Raw genomic sequence first — 22625 nt, 5'->3', positions numbered from 1 at the left:
GGGGACACGGGTTCGTGCCCCGGTCTGGGAAGATCCCACATGCCGCGGAGTGGCTGGGCCCGTGAGCCATGGCCGCTGAGCCTGCGCGTCCGGAGCCTGTGCTCCGCAACGGGAGAGGCCACAACAGTGAGAGGCCCGTGTACCGCAAAAAAAATAAATAAATAAAAATAAATTTAAAAATAAATTAAAAAAAAATAAAAATAAAAACGTGACCCTTTACAGGAGATGGTCAACGGAGAAATCAGTTCCTACCAGTACCATATTTTCACAGGTGCTAAAAATACTCCAGTAAACTACAGTATCAAATGCCACAATCTCACTCAACATTTTCTGTAAGCCTGAAAATGACTGAAACCAAGACACCACTGAGTATATCTGACAGTTTATAATCTTAATAACTCCCCTCAGCCCATGGCTTCTTCAGAAATGATCCTTCCAAATTTCAGTTTATTCGTTCAAGGTTTAACAGAAGTTTAAAAAAACTTCATGGATACCTCAAGACTTTTTAAAAATTACTTCTACACACAGAAATAGTTCTACAGGCCCCTCTGAAAGGACGCTAGAGGCCTTTTCACTACCTGAATTCAGAGTTAATTAAGATGCAGTGGTATAACTGTTAAGTCATGAAGAAGTATTTTAAAATATGCTCAGCTGGGCTTCCCTCATGGCGCAGTGGTTGAGAATCCGCCTGCCGATGCAGGGGACATAGGCTCGAGCCCTGGTCCAGGAAGATCCCACATGCCGTGGAGCAGCTAAGCCCATGAGCCACAACTACTGAGGCTGTGCTCTGCAGCCCGTGAGCCACAACTACTGAAGCCCACGCACCTGGAGCCCATGCTCCGCAATAAGAGAAGCCACTGCAATGAGAAGCCCGCGCACCGCAACAGAGTGGCCCCCGCTCGCCTCAACTAAAACCCCACATGCAGCAACGAAGACCCAACGCAGCCAAAAAATAAATAAATAAATTTATTTTTAAAAAATGCTCAGCCGGATAAAAGCAGTGTCACAGTGAGGGGACAGTGGACTTAAGAGGAAAAAAACTGGGTGTGAGCCCTCAGCTGGCCACATAGTGGCCGGAGGACCCCGTAGCTTCTCCAAGACTCAGGGGTGTTAACAATGATTAAATGAGAAAACACACACTCCAAAAGATTTGTTAAACTATAAAACCCTACACAAATATACACATCTGCTTATTGTGTTAAACAAAGCTTAGATGTGACTGATTTGCATAAAACATTGAAATAACTTTCAAATTATAAAGATGTCACCTAATGGCAAGACATGAAGTATATCAGCAGTCCAATTACAGCCTCTTCTGTATTACTGAAAATACCTTTTAAAAAGCCAAGGGACTTCCCTGGTGGCCCAGTGGTTGGGAGTCTGCCTGCCGGTGCAGGGGACACGGGTTCAAGCCCTGGTCCGGGAAGATCCCACATGCCGCGGAGCAACTAAGCCCGTGCACCACAACTACTGAGCCCACGCACCTAGAGCCTGTGCTCCGCAGCAGGAGAGGCCACCACAATGAGAAGCCCGTGCAACGCAACGAAGAGCAGCCCCCGCTCGCCACGACTAGGGAAAACCGGCGCTCAGCGGTGAAGACCCAATGCAGCCAAAAAAAAAAAAAAGCCAAGTCATATATCTTAATTACTTATTATGAACAGAAAACATCCCCTCCACTATAATGGTTTTATAATTATTTTGTTGTTGAACATATTCCTCATACTTACAGAGGCAGAAAAAATGAATGTGCAGTTTTTCTATGTTAAAACAATAAATTTGAAATTTTTCCATATTAAAAAAAAAGCTTGAAGTCTGATTATTCTTTTTAAAAATAAGACACGAAAGTTTACCTCTTCTGCTCAAAATCCTTCATATTACAAAGCCAACAACCTAACTGCTATTTTGTCTGAATGGGGACCTCTGGGCTGACTGTCAGAAGAGATAAGGAAGCTACAATGGGCCCTGCTGAACAGAGTTGGCCCTTGGGATCCATGAGTTCCGCACCTGCGAGTTCCACCCACCGCAGATGAAAAACACCAACACGACCTGTGGTTGGCTGAATCCGCGGATGTGGTATCCGCAGGTCCCTGTCCACAGGGTGGACTCTAAGGGGCCTGAGCCCTCTCGGATTTTGGTGCCATAGGGGGTCCTGGAACGAATTCCCTGCAGAAACCCTGGAACGACTATACTGACGAATCCTGGCCCCTAATTCAGGTGCTCCAAACACACTTGGGTCAACTACATGAGCAGTTGAATAATTCCAGCCAATAAACCCACTAACCCTGTAGATCCCAGATATGAGACCGATCTCTTCTTTCTCTTCAAACATTCCCAACTGTTTCAAAGCTGGCAAATACAGTGTCCAGAATTAAAACTGGAGACAGTTTAGAAAAATTATCAACAGAGAGTATCTTATTTAAAGAAGGTTCCGGGCTTCCCTGGTGGCACAGTGGTTGAGAGTCCGCCTGCCGATGCAGGGGACGCGGGTTCGTGCCCCGGTCCGGGAAGATCCCACATGCCGCGGAGCGGCTGGGCCCGTGAGCCGTGGCTACTGGGCCTGCGCGTCCGGAGCCTGTGCTCCACAACAGGAGAGGCCACAACAGTGAGAGGCCCGCGTACCACAAAAAAAAAAAATAAAATAAAATAAAGAAGGTTCCATAGATAAAATCACAAACGAATAAGATGAACAATATCAAACCCTCAAATTCATATGACTCAGGACCTTGGTGCTGGCCCAGACCTACAGGAAGTGTTCTGCTTCCAGAGTCCTGGTACATCCCTGAGCAGTCCTACACGAAGCCATCACAGAGCAAAGGCTAGCAGCTGGGGGGAGAGGTGCCCACACTGGGCCATCTGGCCTCTGGGTACCAGCACAGCCGACTACACTGTCCATCTGGAATGGTCCCCGCAGCCCTGACTTCTCATCTGGGAGGCAGAGCTAGCACTTTTACGTTCTTACTTTTCTGCCTTCAGTGAGAGGTCAGAAACCGAGACTATTCTTTCTGCCTCTCAGGTCTCTGAGAGATGAAGTGCTATGACTCACTGCACGGGGAGCTGGGGCCCCTGCACCTATCTCCGGAGTTAACAAGGCACTTAAGTCAAAAGCTGTGTGATGCGCTCGGATCCGGAGCTGGGAGACCTCCTCCCTAACAGCCTTGGTTCCCTTCTCATCACAACGAGGACCCTGACAAGCTGCCATGCGGAGTTCACACCATGGTCATGTGGTCTGAACCAGACCAGACAGATGAAAGTACCTGGCAACACCCATGCAGAGGCTCACAAAGCCCAGCAGCTCAGGATTACACGTGAACCACACCGTGCTGAGTCTCCTAAAAGATGCCTACATTTTAACAGCACCAATGTTCTTGTGAAGTTATTTAAAATTACTAAAGTAAAATTCTAACCACCTTCTGTTCTTGTCAATATACTTCTAAACCAGCAGCTCGAATATAACTTTATCAAAATAAAGATGCTCAAATGCTACTTCTTGCTTTCCTGAGTCCCCAAACCTCGTGTTGCTCCTCCGTCCTCTGAACAGCAGGTGCCCTTTGCATCGCTCTCCAAGGGCATTTACTATTAGAAGCTGCTCACGTTTCTTCAAGAAGCAAACTTAAAGTGGTCGGTGAGGAACGTGCACCGTTAAAGGGATGGAGGGAGATGACAAACAAACTACGTGAGGCCCCAGAGGCCCAGCGGAATCACCTGCAGGCCACAGTGGGTATCTGTACCCTTGGAGACTACCACAGTAACTAACAGAGATGTGTCACATCCCTCAGATGTGACGATAGAAAAACACTGGGAAAGTATGAAAAACATTTGTCAAACAGAATTTTACTCATTCCCACGCTGCTTTTTCTGTGATGGTCCTCTCACAGAGAGACGCCTCACCAGAGCACAGGTGCAAGCCCCAGCCTGGCATCTCACTCTGAAGTGGCGATCACCTGGAGTGCGGCCCTCTGACAATCACCGATCTCTTCACCTTGATGATTATCTGTCCCACCCACCCCCGCCCCCAGCCAGGCACATTGCTGGAGACAAGACTCTCCTCAGCCCCCCTGGAACGATCATCACTAAACCTGTATATGACCACCAGCCATGAAAAGGCAGGGAACATGTCTCATCAGCTTCTTCCTCAAAGCACTTAGCACGACATTGTGCAAATAACAGTTATTCCAACGCTTATTGAATGAGAAGTATGTGCTATGACTCAATTCTGTTGTAATCCACCTAGCTTCATTTTGTCATCTTCTTGACTGCAAGACAATTTAAAAAACAAGTCACATGGGGCTTCCCTGGTGGCGCAGTGGTTGAGAATCCGCCTGCCAATGCAGGGAACACGGGTTCGTGCCCCGGTCTGGGAAGATCCCACATGCCGCGGAGCGGCTGAGCCCGGGAGCCATGGCCGCTGGGCCTGCGCGTCCGGAGCCTGTGCTCCGCAACGGGAGAGTCCACAACAGTGAGAGGCCCGAGTACCACAAAAAAATAAAAGTCACACAAAGCGGAATGGAGTGCTCCTGGTTTCATGGTGAAGACTGTCGGTCCCCTTCCTCTTTGGCACATGGCTGCTCCACGCTTCCCCATCGTGTTGGTAGCTGGAGGCCCCTCAGAATGTGCATAGAGGGATGTGTGCCTCTTTCAGGCCTGGCCCATTAAAGCCTCTCCTGCTCCTTCCTCCGTCCTCTGCTCCCATCCAGAGAAGGGAAGGGTGACCCCAGAGAATCTTAGAGGCCACACATTTGAAAAGGAAGACCCTCCAGCAGCCTGGGTCCTCGGATAACTGCTTTAAAGAGCACCACTCCTCCTGCACAATGCTCACACTCACACACACACACACACACACACACACACACACGAACTGCAACCACCCGAGGCTGTTATGGGATTGAGAAATGAGCTTGGATTGTGAGGTCATTACACATTTGGATCTGTTTATTACTGCAGTCACACTTACCCTAACCATTTTAGGATCATTTGAAATTGACACCAAGTCACTTCCCTTCTTCCCCTACCTTTGTTAATCATAATTTATACCAAAAGGCCTGCAGGACTTCCCTGGTGGCACAGTGGTTAAGAATCCGCCTGCCAGTGCAGGGGACACAGGTTTGATCCCTGGTCCGGTAAGATCCCAAATGCCACAGAGCAACTAAGCCTGTGTGCCACAACTACTGAGCCTATGCTCTAGAGCCTGCAAGCCACAACTACTGAGCCCATGTGCCACAATACTGAAGCCTGCGTGCCTAGAGCCCGTGCTCCACAAAAGAAGCCATTGCAAGGAGAAGCCCACACACCACAATGAAGAGTAGCCCCCGCTCGCCACAACTAGAGAAAAGCCTGTGTGCAGCAACTGAGACCCAACACAGCCAAAAATAAATAAATTAATTAAAACAAACAAACAAAAGGCCTACAAAATCTACAGCTTACAGACCTAAATGGACAAGCTGAAGATAATAAGTGCCTACAATTCCTGGAAGGAAAGATTATTTAAAAACCACTTAAAAAAAAAATCAAGGGCTTCCCTGGTGGCGCAGTGGTTGAGAATCCGCCTGCTGATGCAGGGGTCACGGGTTCGTGCCCCGGTCCGGGAAGATCCCACATGTGGCGGAGCGGCTGGGCCCGTGAGCCATGGCCGCTGAGGCTGCGCGTCTGGAGCCTGTGCTCCGCAACGGGAGGGGCCACGACAGTGAGAGGCCCGCGTACCCCCCCAAAAAAAAAAAAAAAATTCAAGATAACTCACCAGCACAGGTGCCTGACTGGATAAAACAGCTCATAACAAGAACCCAGCTGGGTGGTTTCGCTAATCTAGAGAAACCCAACCTCGTCCTGTTAGCTTCCCACAAGCCTCCCGCCCTTCTCCAAGGGGCTCCGTGCAGATCAAGTGGACACCCTCTTGTTTCTGGTGAGACAGCAGAGGTGCCCACGGCTGGCCCATTGTTACCAGGAGCAGGTACTTCACAGGCCAAACTGTGCCCTGAGAGAACTAAGAGCCCAATTCAGCAACATGAACAGTGTTGGTCCCCAACTCCAGGGCGACAGAAAGTATTCATTCAACCTAGAAAGCACTCTGTAGTAATAAAACCACCCTGTATGTCTCTGAGAGACCTGTAACAATTATCTGTATAACTATATTTAATATGTCGTTTACATCCAAATTATTACTATTACTATAATATGGTTTTTTTAATTTATTTATTTTATTTATTTATTTATTTGGCTACATTGGGTCTTCGTTGCTGCACGCAGGCTTTCTCTAGTTGCGGCAACGGGGGCTACCCTTCATTGCGGTGCGCAGGCTTCTCATCATGGTGGTTTCTCTTGTTGTGTAGCATGAACTCTAGGCCTGCGGACTTCAGCATTTGTGGCTCGTGAGCTCTAGAGCGCAGGCTCAGTAGTTGTGGCGCACAGGCTTAGCTGCTCTGCGGCATATGGGATTTTCCCAGAGCAGGGCTCGAACTGTGTCCCCTGAATTGGCAGGCGGATCCTTAACCACTGTACCACCAGGAAAGTCCCTATAGTATGTTTTACTAACGTCTTCTTAATCGTTGTTTAAGTGTATATTAACATGTCTTCTGCCCCTAGGCTGAAAGCTTTATAGTCTGGTGGGAGGAGCAAGGCACTCAGCCCCAGCACCCAACACTCACTGCTCCATAAATATTAATGAAATTAATGCATTAAAAGAACAAATGCACAACTATGGCACTTCCCTCTGAAGAAGATGAGGTTGTCTTCTTTGGCTTTGAAATCCTACACTATGTTATAGGTCCAACGTACTTCATAACTTTTGGAAGTTCTTTCAGGTACTCTCATCTGATCTTGCACAATCCTGCAATTGTGCCAGGATGACACTGGGGCTCGGGTGATGGAACTTAGGTCTTCTGACTCCTCAAGCCCAGAGTTCTTTCTACGGAAGGTAATATTCTCTCTTCCACATCCAGAAATATTCAAAGCAGCTTCTAAAAACCTCAGCTTTAATTTCTCTGTCCCTTTTCAGAAATCACTGTGGAACACCATAACCAAAGATAGCAAGTATTTAGAAAATAGCAAGCATAAGGAAAATATCACAAAATACTGTACACTCAAAATGGAAAAACGTCCACATATTTTGTCCCCATTAGCTCTACAAGAAGCAAACGCGGAAAGGAAACACAACACGCAAGTCCTCACTCTCAGTGCAGAGCTGGGTCCCTGCCAGCACTACATCCCGCTTCCCTACAAACCCAAAGGTCCAGGCTTGCAGGCCCAACCTCACTTAGGTCCCCTCACACCCACAAACACCTGCTCCTCCCTTGGAACAGCACTCACTTATTACAGCAAACAAGGACGGCGAGAGCTTTTCTACATGTTTCTCGCAAGGAAAAGAAAGAATAGGGAAAGAATGGAAAAACAAGAAAATAACCATTACTTACAGACTAGAATTTATAGATTTGAAAGGCTTTTTTCTACTGTCAATTCAACCCACAACCACTTTTAAGTATCTATAATTTCCCAGATTCATTATAAACACCATGAGGGGTTCCTCTCTTGGCATCTCTGGGGTCAAATGCTATTCGAGACACTGAGGATTCAAAAACAAATGATGTCGCCTGTCATCATTTGTTAGGCAGCTAACAAATTTGATAAGGCAGCTCTCAAAACACACACAAATTACTATACATAAGGCACTATAAGTGCTACACAAATGCACTTACAAAATGAAGAAAAGTGACCAGTTAGGAAGGATGAAAAAGGCTTTATGAAGAGTTAAGCCTTGCAAGATGAGTAGCATCGGGGAAGGCAAAAGAAACAGTGTGGGCAGAAACAGAGAAACAGCACAGCAGTGGTGTGCCGGGAAGCCGGGTTTCATTAGAACAAGAGGCTCATGGATTGTGGAAAAGGATGGAAAAGAATTTGGAAACACAGAGGATAAATGTCCTTAAATATAACACCTAGGAATTTGGACTTTATCATACAGGCAATTCAGAGAATCATCTCGCTTTTCTAAGCAGGGTCAATGACCAACCAAATTTACACATTAGAATGGTAACTCTGGAGGCAGGCAGAGGATGAGTAAACATGCAGACTGTCAAGAAAACAAGGCAGAAAGTCACTTTACCAACCGAGGCAAGAGGTGGTCAAGGCCTAAGGGCAGCAGCAGCAAAAATAGGGAGAAGGGGAAAGTGAAGCCTAACAAGTTTTTTTGGACTAGTGAGACTGGAAGAGAAAAAACAACACAGGTAAATGACATTTCTAGCCAGAGCTCAATGATCACATCATTAACCACGTTGAAGAGTAAAGGAGAAATCGTGTTTTTGTTTTAATCACTTCTTCCGGGAATGAAGGGAAAATGAAAGCTTTCAGTTTTGAAAATGGCTGTTTGTTCTCTTTTAAAATTATCTGTAGCATGCCAGGTTAAGCTCCAGGAGGTACTCTGAGATATGAGACTTGTCCTCAAAACGTCTGTGACAACTGGAGACACAAGATTCGAGACGCTTTGGTGAGATGCTCTAAGAGCAGATGATTCCACTGACAGATGGGCAAAGACAGAATTCACATTCAATCTTCAAATAAAATCAGCCTAGGAAGGATAGAGGGGAGGGAATGACAAGCAGAGAAAGATGATGACAACAAACCTGAAATTAGAGTTCTAAGTCCAATGTCAAGTTTGGTGTTCACACACTCACAGGTCACAAAACATGTCAAATGATCACGACACTGGAACCACGAAACACAACAAAAGATAAAGGAAAGAGGACAGCCAAGCAGCAAATCACAATGCACACCACAGGGCACACCACAAATTCCAAACACCTGCACAAAAAGGAATGAGCAGAGCATCTGGGAAACCTTAAGACCCCAGTATAGCTCCATTCATTAGCTTACTGTCAAGATCTGTCCCCTCTACACCAAACTTTTGCTCCAGAGAACCACAGGGGCTGTGGACAGGTTAACATACATTGTCATCTAGTTATCTAAAGGGGAACGCAGACCAAAATAAGTTCCTAAAGAAGACAGAAGGGGCAGAATTGCATGTGGGATACCAGTTAAATAACCAATCATCTGAATTTAAAATATTGTCCTATAGTGCAAACATGTTTTGTTTTTAAAAGCAAGGAAGCTGGAGGCATAAGGCAAGAGAAGGTGGAGTCACTGGCAATGAGGATGTGGAGTGGGATTAACAACAAAAAGTGTGAAACTACCAGATACCTCAACTTCCACTTGCACCAACACCAACAGCTAAGACCAATGCTTGGCATGTCCTAAAACTTGATGCACTTCAAAGCACTTTTACACCTTCCTTTTTTTGGAAGTGGAAAGATACAAGGGGACAATAACTTTGGCAAAGCTGATATTGGACCTGGTTCTATCTCTGATGACTATCCATATTACACTCGGTTAACCAAATTCAATCCGCTCACAAGTAAAATGAGCTTGTTTACATACTGAGGTCTTTTTTCATTTTATCTCCCTTAATTTATTTGAGCAGAGTGCCAAGCACTAGCAGACCCTCACCGGGGCTACCATCCTTCCTTCCAGAGGTCTTTATTAGCTGTACTCCCGTGGGAAAATCGCTAACTTCTTTAGGCCTCAATTTCCCCACCTGTCATGATGCCTTCCTTACAGGGTTGTTTGTGGATGAGATAATTAATGTAAAGTGTTTTGTAAGCCAGAGTACAATACAAGATGTAAAGCATAATTGTCTCCCGGCCTGGCAAATAGCAGCTGCTCCCATTTTATCTCTAAAGGAACTGAAAACACCAGGAGGGTTAAATGACGAACATCCAGGAAGATGGGGTAAAGAACTCAACACCTACCCTCACGTCTCCCATCACCCCACACAGCTTGCTCAGACCTCAAGTACCCTCCACCCGCTCAAGGCCCTCCCACATCACCTTAATTTTCTTAAAATTCAGGTTAGGGGGAGGGCGACTGAAAACGAAAGAGGCAAAAGGATACCATAAAATGACTCGCCCAAGGTCAAAACAGCAGAGCAGAAGGAAAGGAAACGCTGGCTGCCCCCAGCGGAGGCCACGTCTCCGCGACTCCCACACCGCCGAACAGCGCCGCGCCCCCGCGTCCCAGGGCGCCTCGGCCTCCCGCGCGCGCGCCCCGCCGCGCCCCTCACCGCCCCACCCCCGCCGGCCCGCGCCCCTCTGCGCCCGCGCCCGGCCCCCCAGTCCCCCGCGGACCCCCTGAGGCGGGACCAGCTGAGGAACCCAAAGGTTCAGCGTCCACACGGCTGGGCCCGCCCGCGCCCCCTTCCACGCCGTCGGCCTCACGCACTATGGCGCTCCACACCGGGGGGTCCCGCCGCCTCCGCCGCCTCCGCCGGGCCACAGCCGCCCTGCCACCCAGTCCCAGCATCCCACGGGCAGCGCGAGCCCGAGAAGGCCGCGGATTTCCTCCACCAGCTCCGCCCCCGCCGCAGCCCAGAGAAGAGCCTGCCTCCGACGCTGACGGAATGCGGCCCTGGCCAATTGGAATGCGCGTGCGCCGCCTCGGGCGCGCTTACGGACTTCTCCGGCGGCCAATCGAAACGCGCACTCGGAGAAGGGGTGGCTACCGCTAGCGGGCCCCGCCCCGTCCGTGCTTCCGCTAGGGCGGAAGAGGCGAGCAGAAACTTTCCCAGAGTTCCTCCGAGCTCTGGGACCCACTGAGGGGCCGCAGCAGTCGGGGTGGGGCGGGGCCGAAGCTGTGGGCGGGGCAGGCTGCGGAGGGCGGGGCTGTGGGCGGGAACGCGCGGGCCCCACTCCGTCCCCGCGGGTCCACTCTGCGAGTGACCGGGACCCGCAGCGGCGGTCCCGCGGTTCACCTAATGTTTCGCCCCAAAGTGAAACCAGTGCGGGCGGCAGCTTCCGAGAGTGCGTTCGCGGCGGCCTGCTGGGCGCGTGGTCAGCCGGAGACCTGAGCGCCCGCCCGGGGCGGAGCCGGCAGGGCGAGGCCGGGGGCGTCCGGAGGAAGGGTCGGGAAGGGCCCTTGGGGGGCGGGCCGGGAGAGGAGCCAGGGGTCATGGCAGCGCCCGCGGACCCAAGGCGGCTGTGCCGACTAGTTCAGGAAGGCCGGCTGTGTGCCCTGCGGGAGGAGCTAAGGGCGGCGGGGCGCGCCGGCTGCGCGGGGCTGGCCAGGGACACCCTTCTGCATTTCGCCGCGCGCCACGGCCGCCGGGAAATCCTGGCCTATCTGATCGAGGCCTGGGACCTGGACATCGAGGCCGCCAACCGAGACTACAAGCGGCCTCTGCACGAGGCTGCCTCCATGGGCCACCGGGACTGCGTGCGGTACCTGCTGGGCCGAGGGGCCGCGGTCGACAGCCTGAAGAAGGCCGACTGGTAGGTGGCGGAACTTGCGGAGAGATCCTCACCATTCCCCACAGAATCGTAGATTCCCGCTCCTTGGTCGGTCTCCACGCCATAGCCCCTCAGCCTTCCCCCACTGAGCAGAACATTGTTGCTACCCTTTTTGGGTTAACTGCTCCGATCTTCTGTTCCAGACTGCCTCCCATGATAGAGCAGAGAACAGTAAAGTACATGATCAGGTAGAATATAAGCAAACTACAAATTGTCTATGTGTTCTACGTATATATAGCATGAGCCCCAGGGCGGGATGTTCTTCTAGGAACATCTAGCTAAATGATTACTTCACCAGTGACATTGTTTTAACTTTATACTTCGAAATTCGTAGTTATAGGTTATCAGAAATTTGCAAAGACATGGGAGAAGTCCCATGCACCTTTCCCCCTTCTTCCCCCAAAATTAACATCTTAACAGCCACAGTAAGGTAACAAGAAGCAGGAACTGCAATTGCTACAATCAGTATACTTACTCGGATTTCACCAGTTATACGTACACGTGGAGGGGGGCGGGGGCGGGGGCGGGTGCCCTGTGTGATTTTCTCACGTGTAGCCTTGCATGACCACCTCCACAGTCAACGATGCTCACCTGTAACCATCACACACAGTAATTGCATTGTGTTAGATCCACATCATTTTCAGTACTATTTCTGTCCACCTCCTTAGAGGTTATGAACATCTGAAGATTCATAACATAATGAAGTTCCTGAATGAATCCACGAGGGATTCCTGATCTGTTATAAATAAGGAACACATCAGACAGCCAGATAGCTAAACAAAGTGCATCTTGCCCACTGGTATGGGGGGCGGTGTGCGTAGACCTGGTGACTTTTTGAGGTTTGCACTTTGGCTGTGACTAAGCACAAAACTGATTTTCATATGCTTAAACAGTTCTATGCGTAAGGAAACAGTCTTCTCAAACAACCGTTAAAAGGGCACGTTTCATTTGATTGTGTGCTTAGGAAGTGCAGTTACAGTGAGACATTTTTGCCAGTTGTCACCTTGCTGGCTTTCTCAAGTCCCTTCCCTGGATTCATTCGCTCTGTAAAGCACTTCTTGAAGATTCCAGCCTTCATTTATCTGGGTGTCTCCCTCTTGATTTCTCATTCACTATCTTTACTACATTACCAAAAATAAAAAATCAAAATACTGTTGGTAATTAAGTAATATCAAAGCAGTCTCAGAGGACAGATCCTGGCTGAGATCCCTGTAGTTATGTTGAGCTCCAGCTGGGCCGGCCCCTGGGACAGGAGGTAAACAAGACCTGCCCCTGCTTCTGAGAGTCATAGCAGATGAGAAGGCAGAAGCACAAAATCAGTGATGTGGGAGAAGAGGAGTTGATAGTGATATAGTTCACTGTCCCATAGTTGTGGACACACATCAGTTCAGAACCTTATTGTAATCACGCCGTTTCATTTGCTCCATCAATGTCGGCTCCTTACGGCAAGGCGCTATGTTAAATGCTCTTTTTTAACTCCTTTTTAGAACAGTTTAATTATCGGTTACTGATTGAGGTGAATGGGATAAGCCCAGCAGAGTACCTCTTATGCAGATATTCAGCACAAACTGTGATTTTGACTAGCTCTGTTCCAATTCAGTGCCGTACTAAAAACTAGTTCAGAAACAACTTTGCCTCTTCAGTATTCCCCACCTGTAGGGGCACCCACGTCACAATCATATTCCCCTTGTTAATTCTCCCAGGGCCCTCACGACAGGCAGGGAAGTTGCCAGCCAAAGCAGTTTTTTTGCTTCCCAGACTCCCGAATCCTCTAGGTCTTCCGTCTCTGCCAAGGGTGTGCCTTTTTCTGAAGCCCTGGTCGAGTGCTTCTAATGCCTCAGCTGCCCTTCCATCTGACAGCTTGTCCCGATTGACCTTAGGACTCCTCTGATGATGGCTTGCACAAGGAGGAATCTTGAGGTGGTCCAGGACCTCGTGGAGCACGGCGCCAATCCACTCCTGAAGAACAAAGATGGCTGGAACAGTTTCCACATTGCCAGCCGAGAAGGCGACCCTCTGATCCTCCAGTACCTGCTCGCTGTTTGCCCAGCTGCCTGGAAGACAGAGAGCAAAATCGGGAGAACACCGCTGCACACGGCAGGTATGGCCCGGAGCTGTGTGGGATGCCACCCGCCAGGGAGCGAGGGGTTGGGGAAATGGCAAGGAATACGAGCAGCTTTGGGGTATTTTGGCAAACGCTTAGTTTCTAAAACCAGTGTCACCCGGCCCTTAACATGCTCTTCTTTCTTGTTTTAGGTGACTTTTCGCATACATTTGTCTTCTCCTCCCCAGTTAGTCAGACAGTAGGCTGGTTCTGTTCCTTACTAAGTCTTTGACCTTGGGCAAGGAACTTAGTCTCTTGAGCAGGTTTCCTCAGCCACAAAGTAATGATAATGATGATGCCCATATCACAAGGTCGTAGGGATTAAGGCACATGCAAGGCCCTCTGTGCAGTGCTCCACATGCAGTGAGCACAGGACAGCTACAGCTGCTATTTTCACAACTGTTTTGACATTATTATTATTAAAAGCAAAAGGAAAGAGGACTATTTCCTTGTATCTTCAGTAATACCTACTATGGTGCTGTCCATTTAAATAAATATAGGTGCTTATAATTAAATACCAGGGCTCAATGGATGTGACTTATCTAGTGACAATGTTGAATATAAATCTGGACTACCATTTTCATTGTTTGGAGTAATTATCCTTAACTCTGAACTGTTTATTTGTAGATTATCTTAGTTGAAAGCAAAAGCACCATGGTATAAGACAAAAGGGGCATTAAGTAGACCGAGAGTCCAGATCAAGACATTTAGAACATAATCTTTAGCCCTCTGGTTAGCACATTGAATTAGAATACAGGGCTTTTAGGTTTCTCTGAAATCAATACCTGTGACATGATGTCATTGAGGAGATAGGCACACAGTTATTCTGGCCACAGTTAGGGACCAAAGAATCCTTTATAAAACTTTGCGCATGAGTGGAAAAACTTCTCTGCTCGTGAATTGTTTGACGAACTACCCTGCTCTTGTGGAGAAACAGTCAGTGCCCAGTCATTCACACAACATAGTGGAGAATAGATAGTCAAGATCTTTTTTTTATTTTTTGGCCACGCCGTGTGGCTTGTGGGATCTCAGTTCCTCGACCAGGGATTGAACCCGGGTCAGAGCAGAGAAAGCTAGCAATCCTAACCACTAGGCCACCAGGGAACTCCCTCGAAATCTTTATTATAGAGGGTAGTTATTTCTAGCAGGAGAATTAAATTCCTGGTTATTTTGTCATGGATTACTCTTAAAACGTTTTACATATCTTGGGCAAAAACTGACTGGTCCTAGGGATTTGTAGCACGAAAGTCAGGAGGCAGGTTTAAGATTGAATGTTTGCCATCAAAGTCTCATAAAGACAAGCTAATCAAGTGTGAGCCTTGTACCTGTTAAGTGAAAACATCGCCCTTTACCACTCATCCAGCTAAATTAGTCTTTTTGGGGGGCGGTGACAGTGTACCTAACTTAATACTCTTTCCTGGAAGTTACAGCTAGAGGGATGGGGCACAGAGAGGTGCCAGGAGGGAAGAAGCATTTTATTTTTGTGCTAAAAAGCTCTCATTCTCAACTCTCTCCATCCAGCAATGCATGGCTGTTCAGAAGCAGTAGAGGTGCTTCTTCAGAGGTAAGAACAAAATAGCAGATTAAGGAAAACATTTGCTAACTGACAGTTAATATCAGTGCTGCATAATATCAGAGCTCAGACAAAATGTTCATAAAGAATCTAAGGTACCAAAACAGACATGAACAAAGGACTTAAGCAGATAGAGAAGGTGAAACAAAAATAGCTAACAAACCTGGGGAAACATTAGCCTTTTATCTGTTCATTCACAGACATTCATATACTCACTCAGCACTCACTGTACCAGGCGCAGGGGCTACCACAGCAACAAGATAATGTGGTTTCCCCCCCCAACCCATGGAACTCACAGACGGGCAGGAAAGCCAGACGCTGCCCACTTCATGTGAGTCTGATGAGTGTTACAGGGAATTGCTAGGTCCCCACAGCAGCCTGGGACGTGGCCTAGGGATGAGGGATCTCGGCCCCAATGACACTGACGCCATGACTTGGAGGAGGCTGAAAATGGGGACAGGGTGGAGGGGGCATTCCAGGCAGGGGTGACAGTACTGTGAATGCTCAGGGCCGGGGACAAACACAGTGCACGGAAGAGACCAAAAGAAGATAGGCACATGCTGTTTCCCAAGGGTGACGGGGAGGCTGCAGAGGAAGGGCGATTCAGGTCGGGTGGGACGCTGGGCGCCACCTGAGGATTCCAGATCTTGTGCTAAGCGTATAAGATACCACTGAATAATAAGAGCTTTGCATTTTTCAAAGATCCCCTGGTTGCAAAACAGAATGGGTTGGAGGGGGAGCAAGCGTGGGTGCTGTGAACGCAGTCTGGCGGCTGTTGCAGTTCAACAGGAGAGATGGTGGTGGCTGGACCACGATGCTGACTATAGGGTTAAGAGAAAGGTCTGGAGATACTTGAGAGGTAGAATCACCAGATCTCGGTGAATAAAGGGACAAAGGGAATGAGGGAGAAGGAAGAGTCCAGGATGACGGCCAGGTGTCTTGCTTAAGCAGCTGATGCTGTGCTGGTGCCACCTGCCGAGGTAGATGACACCTGGGGAGGAGGGGCAGGCTTGGAGAGAAGCTGGCAGTGTCACTCTTGGGCATGTTGAGTCACATGTACCTATGAGACACCCAGGCAGAGACATCCAGCGGGCAGTTAGACACAGATTTTAGCCCAGAGGAGAGGTGTGGGCTGAGATACGGGAGTGGGCCTCATCAACATAGAAGTGATGATTGAATCCATAGGATGGAAATGGTTACCTAGGAGACGATGAGAAGAACAGGAGGCCTAATGTAGTGAGTGCCCCGAAAGCATCACTGTGTAAGGCTTGCCTCCTACGCGTTGGGACTGTATACCTGCAGTCATAAATACTCCTTCCTTCATTCAACAGATGTTTTCTAAGCACCTCCTGTGTGTGTTAAGCACTGGGTGATAAGCAGTTAACACAGTTCTTTCCCTAACAGCCTGCAGGCTAGTGTGGAAGCCAAGTATAGACACACAATTGCAGAAATGTCATAAAATTTCAAGTGGTGATGATACTGCAAAGGGAAAGTCCACAATGCTATGCGGGAACAGGGGTCATCCTGTAGATCTGGGGGAGAAGATGGGCCTCTGAGGTCCTCCTGAAGCTGAGATTTGAAGGATGCCTTGGAGTTGGCCAGGTGAAGAATGACACTAGGATGTTCAAAGCAGAGGGGACCAGCAAGTGCAAAGGCAGCAAAGAGCCTGGCACTCAGGGGAGCCGAAGGAGGTGGGACAGGCAGGACCGTTGCAGGTAGGAACAGAAGAAGATGGGACAGGTGAGAGATAGGGCCGAGAGGAAGGGGAGACAGGTGTGACCACGAAGAAGGTAGGAACAGAAGAAGGGAGGACTGGGGAGAAGGGAAGATGGGTAGGAATGGAAGGAGGTAGGACCATGTGAAGCAATAGGAATGGAAGAAGGAGGACGGATAGGCTGTGGGACCGAGAAGATAGTGGGACCGGACAGAATGGGGGTCGCCTTAAGCACAGGGAGGAGGGGCCAGAGGGTCCCGGAGAAGTGAGTGGATACCACATAATCCTGACCATGGGAGGTCATGTTGAGGTTTTAGGCTTTGTCCTTTGTGGTTGGGAAGTAGTTAAAGGTTTTCACCAGGAGAGGCTGTACCCAAACTACGTGGTGAAAAGATTACTCTGTTAGTGGTGAGAACAGAATGGCTGGGCCGGAACCAAAGAGAGAAAAACGGGTAGGAGGCTGTTGCCTGTTGACTTGGCCTTTTTTTTTTCTTTTTCCCAGCTGCATTGGGTCTTGGTTGCTACACATGGGCTTTTCTCTAGTTGCAGCAAGCAGGGGCTATTCTTAGTTGTGGTGCGTGGGCTTTTTTTTTTTAACGTCTTTATTGGTGTATAATTGCTTTACAATGGTGTGTTAGTTTCTGCTTTATAACAAAGTGAATCAGCTATACATATACATATATCCCTCTTGCGTGGGCTTCTCATTGCGGTGGCTTCTCCTGTTGTGGAGCATGAGCTCTAGGCGCACGGGCTTCAGTAGTTGTGGTACACGGGCTTAGTTGCTCGGCGGCAGGTGGGATCTTCCCAGACCAGGGCTCGAACCCGTGTCCCCTGCCCTGGCAGGCGGATTCTTAACCACTGCGCCACCGGGAAGTCCCTGTTGACTTGGCCTTAAGGGGTGAAGACAAAGATGGAGACAAGGATACAGTTTTGTTTAATATTTTGGATGTAGAATTGAGAGGTTTTGGTAATAGATTGGCTATGAGGGATGAGGGGTGACTTCAAGGCTCTGCATGAGAAGCTGGAGAGATCACGGTCCCTAAAATGTGACAAGAAGCTTAGAGGAGGAGCAGGTTTGCTGGGGAAACCAGCCTGCTCTCGAAGAGCTCAGTACAGATACTGAGGTGGGGAAGGAGGGCAAGCACTCCAGGTTCTCACGGATCATCTATAAGGCAGGTGGTCAAGAGTCAGCACCGTTGGGTTTGAAGCAGTGACTGTTCCCAGCTGTTACTTTGTGTTTGGGCTCTAGGTGCCAGTATGAACCGGACCGCAGAGACAAGTGTGGCCTCACACCCTTCATGGATGCCATTCAGTGCGGACACATCGACGTAGCCAGGCTGCTCCTCGAAAAACACAAGGTATAGAAACGGTTTGGTTTTAACCCTTTAGTTCTTCCTGCAAGTTTTAGATCATGGGATAAACAGGAAGAACTGTTGTTCAGATCATGGGTTCAAATCTCAGCTCTGCCACATCCCCCCCTCTGAGGTCCTCTTTACCTCTTTAAGCATCAGTGTTTCCATTTGTAAAACAGGGTTACTGTAAGGATTAAATAACATAATGTACATAAAGCAGTTCGCAAAATAAGTATTCAATAAATAATAGTTGTTTCATAATAAAAATAACAACAGACTCTGCCCAGTAACTCTATTTGTTTGGCACTTTAGCCTACAGCGTTGAATCTCAACCATTTTTTTGGTTAGAGCATCCTTTGAGATTCTGACGAAAGCTTTGTATGTATCATGTGCCCAGGAAAATGTATGTAGACCACAGAGTTTTGCCAAAATGTCAGAAGTCCATGGACCCAGGTATCTCTGCTCCTTACTTTTGTTCATGTCTCTCCCAAACTCTAGGCTTGCGTTTCTGCTGAGGACTCCCTGGGGGCCCAGGCCATCCACCGGGCAGCAGTCACTGGGCAGAATGAGGCCATCCAATTCTTGGTCTCTGAGCTTGGCATCAACGTAGATGTGAGAGCAGCCTCCACCCACCTCACAGCACTTCACTACGCAGCTAAGGTTTGTTTCTTTCCAGAACAGTGTTCCTGCCTCCTGAGGCTTGCCTAACTGTAGATGAGTTACTCTGTAGTCGTGGTTCTTTTCCTTGATCTCTATGGAAAAAAGAAATTGCCTATGGCATACTCTTAAAATGGTCATGATTCTGGGCTTCCCTGGTGGCGCAGTGGTTGAGAATCCGCCTGCCGATGCAGGGGACACGGGTTCGTGCCCTGGTCCGGGAAGATCCCACATGCCGCGGAGCACCTAAGCCCGTGAGCCATGGCCGCTAGGCCTGCGCGTCCGGAGCCTGTGCTCCGCAACGGGAGAGGCCACAACAGTGAGAGGCCCGCATACCACAAAAAAAAAAAAAAAATGGTCATGATTCTAAAGCTCTGTGTCCCTTTAAATAGAAACCTGCCTTTATTTGTTTCTGGGTAAAAACTGAGAAGAGCCCTTTACTCCATGTAATGCCTGGGCTCTGTGTTCCCTCCTGCCCTTTTTTGTTTTCAGGAATAATGTTATTTGAAGCCGTAAAAATCCATCGTATGAAATTCCTAGTTCCTTATCCTTTTACTGGATTTCAGAAGATTTCTTTAAGTAAGAAAAGGGAATTGCATTTACTGGGCTCTCTGATGTATGAAGTATTGAAGACACACAAAAGTTTTCACTAGAAAAGTAGCCACTATCTTTAATATTATTGGCCGCCTGCCTTTACTTGTTTTTCTAGCAAGAGGAATAAACATTTTTCTGGTGAACTGCACTCTCCTGCCTGTGTTCCCCCTTTGAGAACGTGGGTATATAGTGGAGGGTGGGCTAAGAGCATGGTCTGTGGCCACGGGGATAAAAGCGAGTGGGGGGCTTCCCTGGTGGCGCGGTGGTTGGGAGTCTGCCTGCCGATGCAGGGGACGCGGGTTCGTGCCCCGGTCTGGGAGGATCCCACGTGCCGCGGAGCGGCTGGGCCCGTGAGCCATGGCCGCTGAGCCTGCGCGTCTGGAGCCTGTGCTCCGCAACGTGAGAGGCCCGCGTACTGCAAAAAAAAAAAAAAAATTGGGGCTTCCCTGGTGGTGCAGTGGTTGAGAGCCCGCCTGCCAATTCAGGGGACACAGGTTCGTGCCCCGGTCCGGGAGGATACTGCATGCCGCGGAGCGGCTGGGCCCGTGAGCCATGGCTGCTGAGCCTGCGCAACGCGAGAGGCCACAGCAGTGAGAGGTCCGCGTACCACAAAAAAAAAAAAAAAAAGCGAGTGGGAAGATTGAACCTGCAGCCTTGGTTTCAGTCTCAGCAGGTACTGACAGGCTAACTGGCTGGACAAAGGTCTATCAATTGCTTCACAAAGGACAATGCCAGCTATGATAAGAATCCCATCCAGGGGAGGTTACACTCTTTTCCAGTTTATTTCTCCTCTAAAGATTTAGCAAAGAGTGTGTTTGCTTGGGAGATTTAGAATTGTGTTTTCTGATTAATCACAAGATTTATACTCCTTACACTGAGGGAAACCCAACAATAGTGGTCAGTGATTTGGCTACAAAATTGATCATCTGTATTCTAATAACTAAATGTCACCTACATCTTTAATGATTTATGCTGAATTACGAGAGTAATGTGATGAGCCTTCCTTTAGATATGAAGATTCAGTTTCAGCAGTCGAGTATTTTAGATAAAGCACCTAATGTGCATTAGAGTTTATGTTTAAGGCTTGCTTTTGTCGTCATTACAGTGGTAACAAGTTTATTTCAACTCTCAGGAAGGACACGTAAGCACAATCCAGACACTCTTATCCTTGGGTGCCGACATCAACGCCAAGGACGAAAGAAATCGATCAGGTACGACCTCATTTTACACGTGCTTTGAAAATTATTAGTAAACTGAATGTAAACAATGTAAACAATGGACTTTTATGTTAAAAATATTACTTTTAATATTATTCCTCTAGTAGCTCAGCAACTTTTCCTTAAAAAAGCACCTCCTCCATTTGCAAAGCTATAGAACTACTGCTGTTACCATGGTAGCGATGAGGACTACTACTCCTTACTGCTGCTGGTATTACTGTTGTTGTTTTTCTTATTTTAAACCACACAACATATGTGACATCAAAGCACTTTCTATCTTAATCCATGATCACACCAGCTCCCCAGGTGTGTTACATAGATTCTTCATAGGTCTTCTCTCTACGGAATGTATTAAAACCTTAATTACTATCATTTTTTAAATTTTGGGCTCAGAAGGATATTTTCAGAGCTAATTCCTTAGACTTGGACTTTAGAATAAACCTTCTCAGTAGCACTCTGTGCACCAGTGTCCATCTTGCAAGGGTTAAGTAGGACCTTGTGATGCTTCACAACTCACTCCAGGGCTGCAGAGGAAGGTCACTAAGTCCCAGGACACAAACTTTCTCCTAACAACAGGGGAGCAGGACCCAGGATCATGGCTCACAGCACATCAGAAACCCTCAGCGCCAATTTCTAACCAGAATGAGAAGATTGTGTCAGCAGTTTTTCTTTCTGTTACCTCATTCTTACTCATGGTGATACTTTTACTTACACAGAGAATTCACAAAACTTTGAAAATGTCTTCTGTACTATTTAAAGTCTCCTGTTTCTCATTAACTTACTATGTTGTTCTAGACAAGTCTCTCAAATTCTCTCCGATTGGTTTCGTTACTTTTAAAACCATTTGTGACCAAGTCAGGTTAAAAGCAAAAATGTTTTGATCCAGAATAGGCAAAGTGATAGGGAAGAATATGGAACTATGAAATCTGTGCAATTGAAAGAGTCGGTGTTTTTATCAGGGGCGTCCTGCTCCCCAGTCAGTACTGCTGTAGGTGATGCACTGAGCTGGGTGCCTCTGTCCCACCCAGCCCTGCACCTGGCCTGCGCGGGGCAGCATGCGGCCTGCGTCAAGTTCCTCCTGTGCTCTGGGCTCGGGGACTCTCTGGACATGACGGGCGCCCTGGCTCAGCAGCTCACTCGGAGTCCGGACGTCCTTCAGTGCTTCAACCACAGCGCAACAGCTGAGGGCGTTTCCAGAGGAAAACAGTGAACCCACAGTAATTCACGTGCTGCTGCTTGAATCCATTCACAGATGCAGTGAAATGGGCCAGTAGCCAGTGTTTTCTGCCCTCCCTCTCCTGCACTCCCCGCTTTGGTGGTGGATTCTCCGGGGATGAGGTTGCTGTCTTCCTGGCTGTATGACTGCACATCCCACAATCGAATCTTTCCATAATCTCTGATTCACTTTTTCTGACCTTCCAGTGGAGTCAGATGATGATGATGAAGTCGGTGTCTGGAATCCTTAGAGAAGCATGAAAATACACTGTACATACTGTTATGTATGTGTGTGAAGTGTTCTCTAATAAAGAGTGTGTGGTGAGGCCATGATAATAATATTTAGAATATAGCAAGTTCCTATTGCCTTGAGCGGTAAAACATAATTGGCCTATATACTTTCTTCTTTCATAGGCTTTTCATTGGCATTGCAATGGTTTAATTTTCGGCTTCAAAGCCTGGAAGGAAATGCTGGGATCTGTTTACATAGACATTTACAAGGAATGGAAACGATTCTATAGTCTAAGCACTGCTACTTGAGCTATAATGTTTTAATCTTGAGGTTATTATTTTTTTAATGACAAGTTCTGTATTGGCTCCCTTTGGATAATAAAGGCATCTCAAAACGCATTGAAGATATTTACAAAGCTTTTCCACGACCTCATTTGAAAAATGGGGTTTGTCCCACAGGTCACATTTCCTGTCCCACCTGCCACCTGCCCACGGAAGCTTGTGGCTGTGGAGAAGTGAAACACTTGACATTGTAACTTTGAAAAATTTTGTAGCAACTTAAACAGATTGAAGAAAGGATGAGTCCTCAGACAGTTGGATTCTTTTCCTGTTTCTTTTCCTTTTCTTTTTTTCTTTATATGCAAATA

General features: G+C 47.9%; 2 protein-coding genes and 1 long non-coding RNA gene across 6 annotated transcripts in view; 1 reads left to right on the top strand and 2 right to left on the bottom strand.

Annotated features, from left to right (window-relative positions):
- FBH1 (F-box DNA helicase 1) overlaps window positions 1–10443 on the bottom strand; it is a 46581-nt gene extending 36138 nt beyond the window's left edge. The window contains exon 1 of the mRNA XM_067030195.1: window positions 10258–10443. Within this exon, the coding sequence (XP_066886296.1) occupies window position 10258 (1 nt within the window). The 5' untranslated portion in view covers window positions 10259–10443. The remainder of the gene's footprint in view (window positions 1–10257) is intronic.
- Window positions 10444–10696: 253 nt separating this feature from the next.
- On the top strand, window positions 10697–22395 carry ANKRD16 (ankyrin repeat domain 16). 4 transcript variants are annotated; one of them, XM_067030194.1, is made up of 7 exons: window positions 10697–11303; window positions 13202–13422; window positions 14947–14989; window positions 17962–18070; window positions 18563–18724; window positions 20448–20526; window positions 22162–22395. In XM_067030194.1, the coding sequence occupies exons 1-7, from the start codon at window positions 10984–10986 to the stop codon at window positions 22266–22268; spliced, it is 1041 nt and encodes a 346-aa protein (XP_066886295.1). In that variant the 5' UTR covers window positions 10697–10983; the 3' UTR covers window positions 22269–22395. The 4 variants fall into 4 exon arrangements, with proteins under 4 accessions (XP_066886295.1, XP_058913476.1, XP_058913468.1 ...); XM_059057493.2 differs by lacking the exon at window positions 22162–22395 and adding an exon at window positions 21785–22086; XM_059057485.2 differs by lacking the exon at window positions 22162–22395 and adding an exon at window positions 21561–22086.
- Window positions 17317–22625, bottom strand: part of LOC136793860 (uncharacterized) — a 22041-nt gene continuing 16732 nt past the window's right edge. Inside the window, exon 4 of the long non-coding RNA XR_010839883.1 lies at window positions 17317–17602. This is a non-coding gene — a long non-coding RNA (uncharacterized lncRNA). The remainder of the gene's footprint in view (window positions 17603–22625) is intronic.

This window comes from Kogia breviceps, chromosome 3, assembly GCF_026419965.1.
Source record: "Kogia breviceps isolate mKogBre1 chromosome 3, mKogBre1 haplotype 1, whole genome shotgun sequence".
Taxonomy (NCBI): domain Eukaryota; kingdom Metazoa; phylum Chordata; class Mammalia; order Artiodactyla; family Physeteridae; genus Kogia; species Kogia breviceps.
This window is presented reverse-complemented; position numbering and strand designations above follow the sequence as displayed.

Bases quoted from the DNA above. Each gene is read 5' to 3' on its own strand.
- ANKRD16 (XM_067030193.1), top strand. From the start codon at position 10,984: ATGGCAGCGCCCGCGGACCCAAGGCGGCTGTGCCGACTAGTTCAGGAA. The intron at 14,990-17,961 runs GTAAGAACAAAA...TTTGGGCTCTAG, and splicing joins GTAGAGGTGCTTCTTCAGAG to GTGCCAGTATGAACCGGACC. The intron at 20,527-21,108 runs GTACGACCTCAT...TCCTAACAACAG, and splicing joins GGACGAAAGAAATCGATCAG to GGGAGCAGGACCCAGGATCA.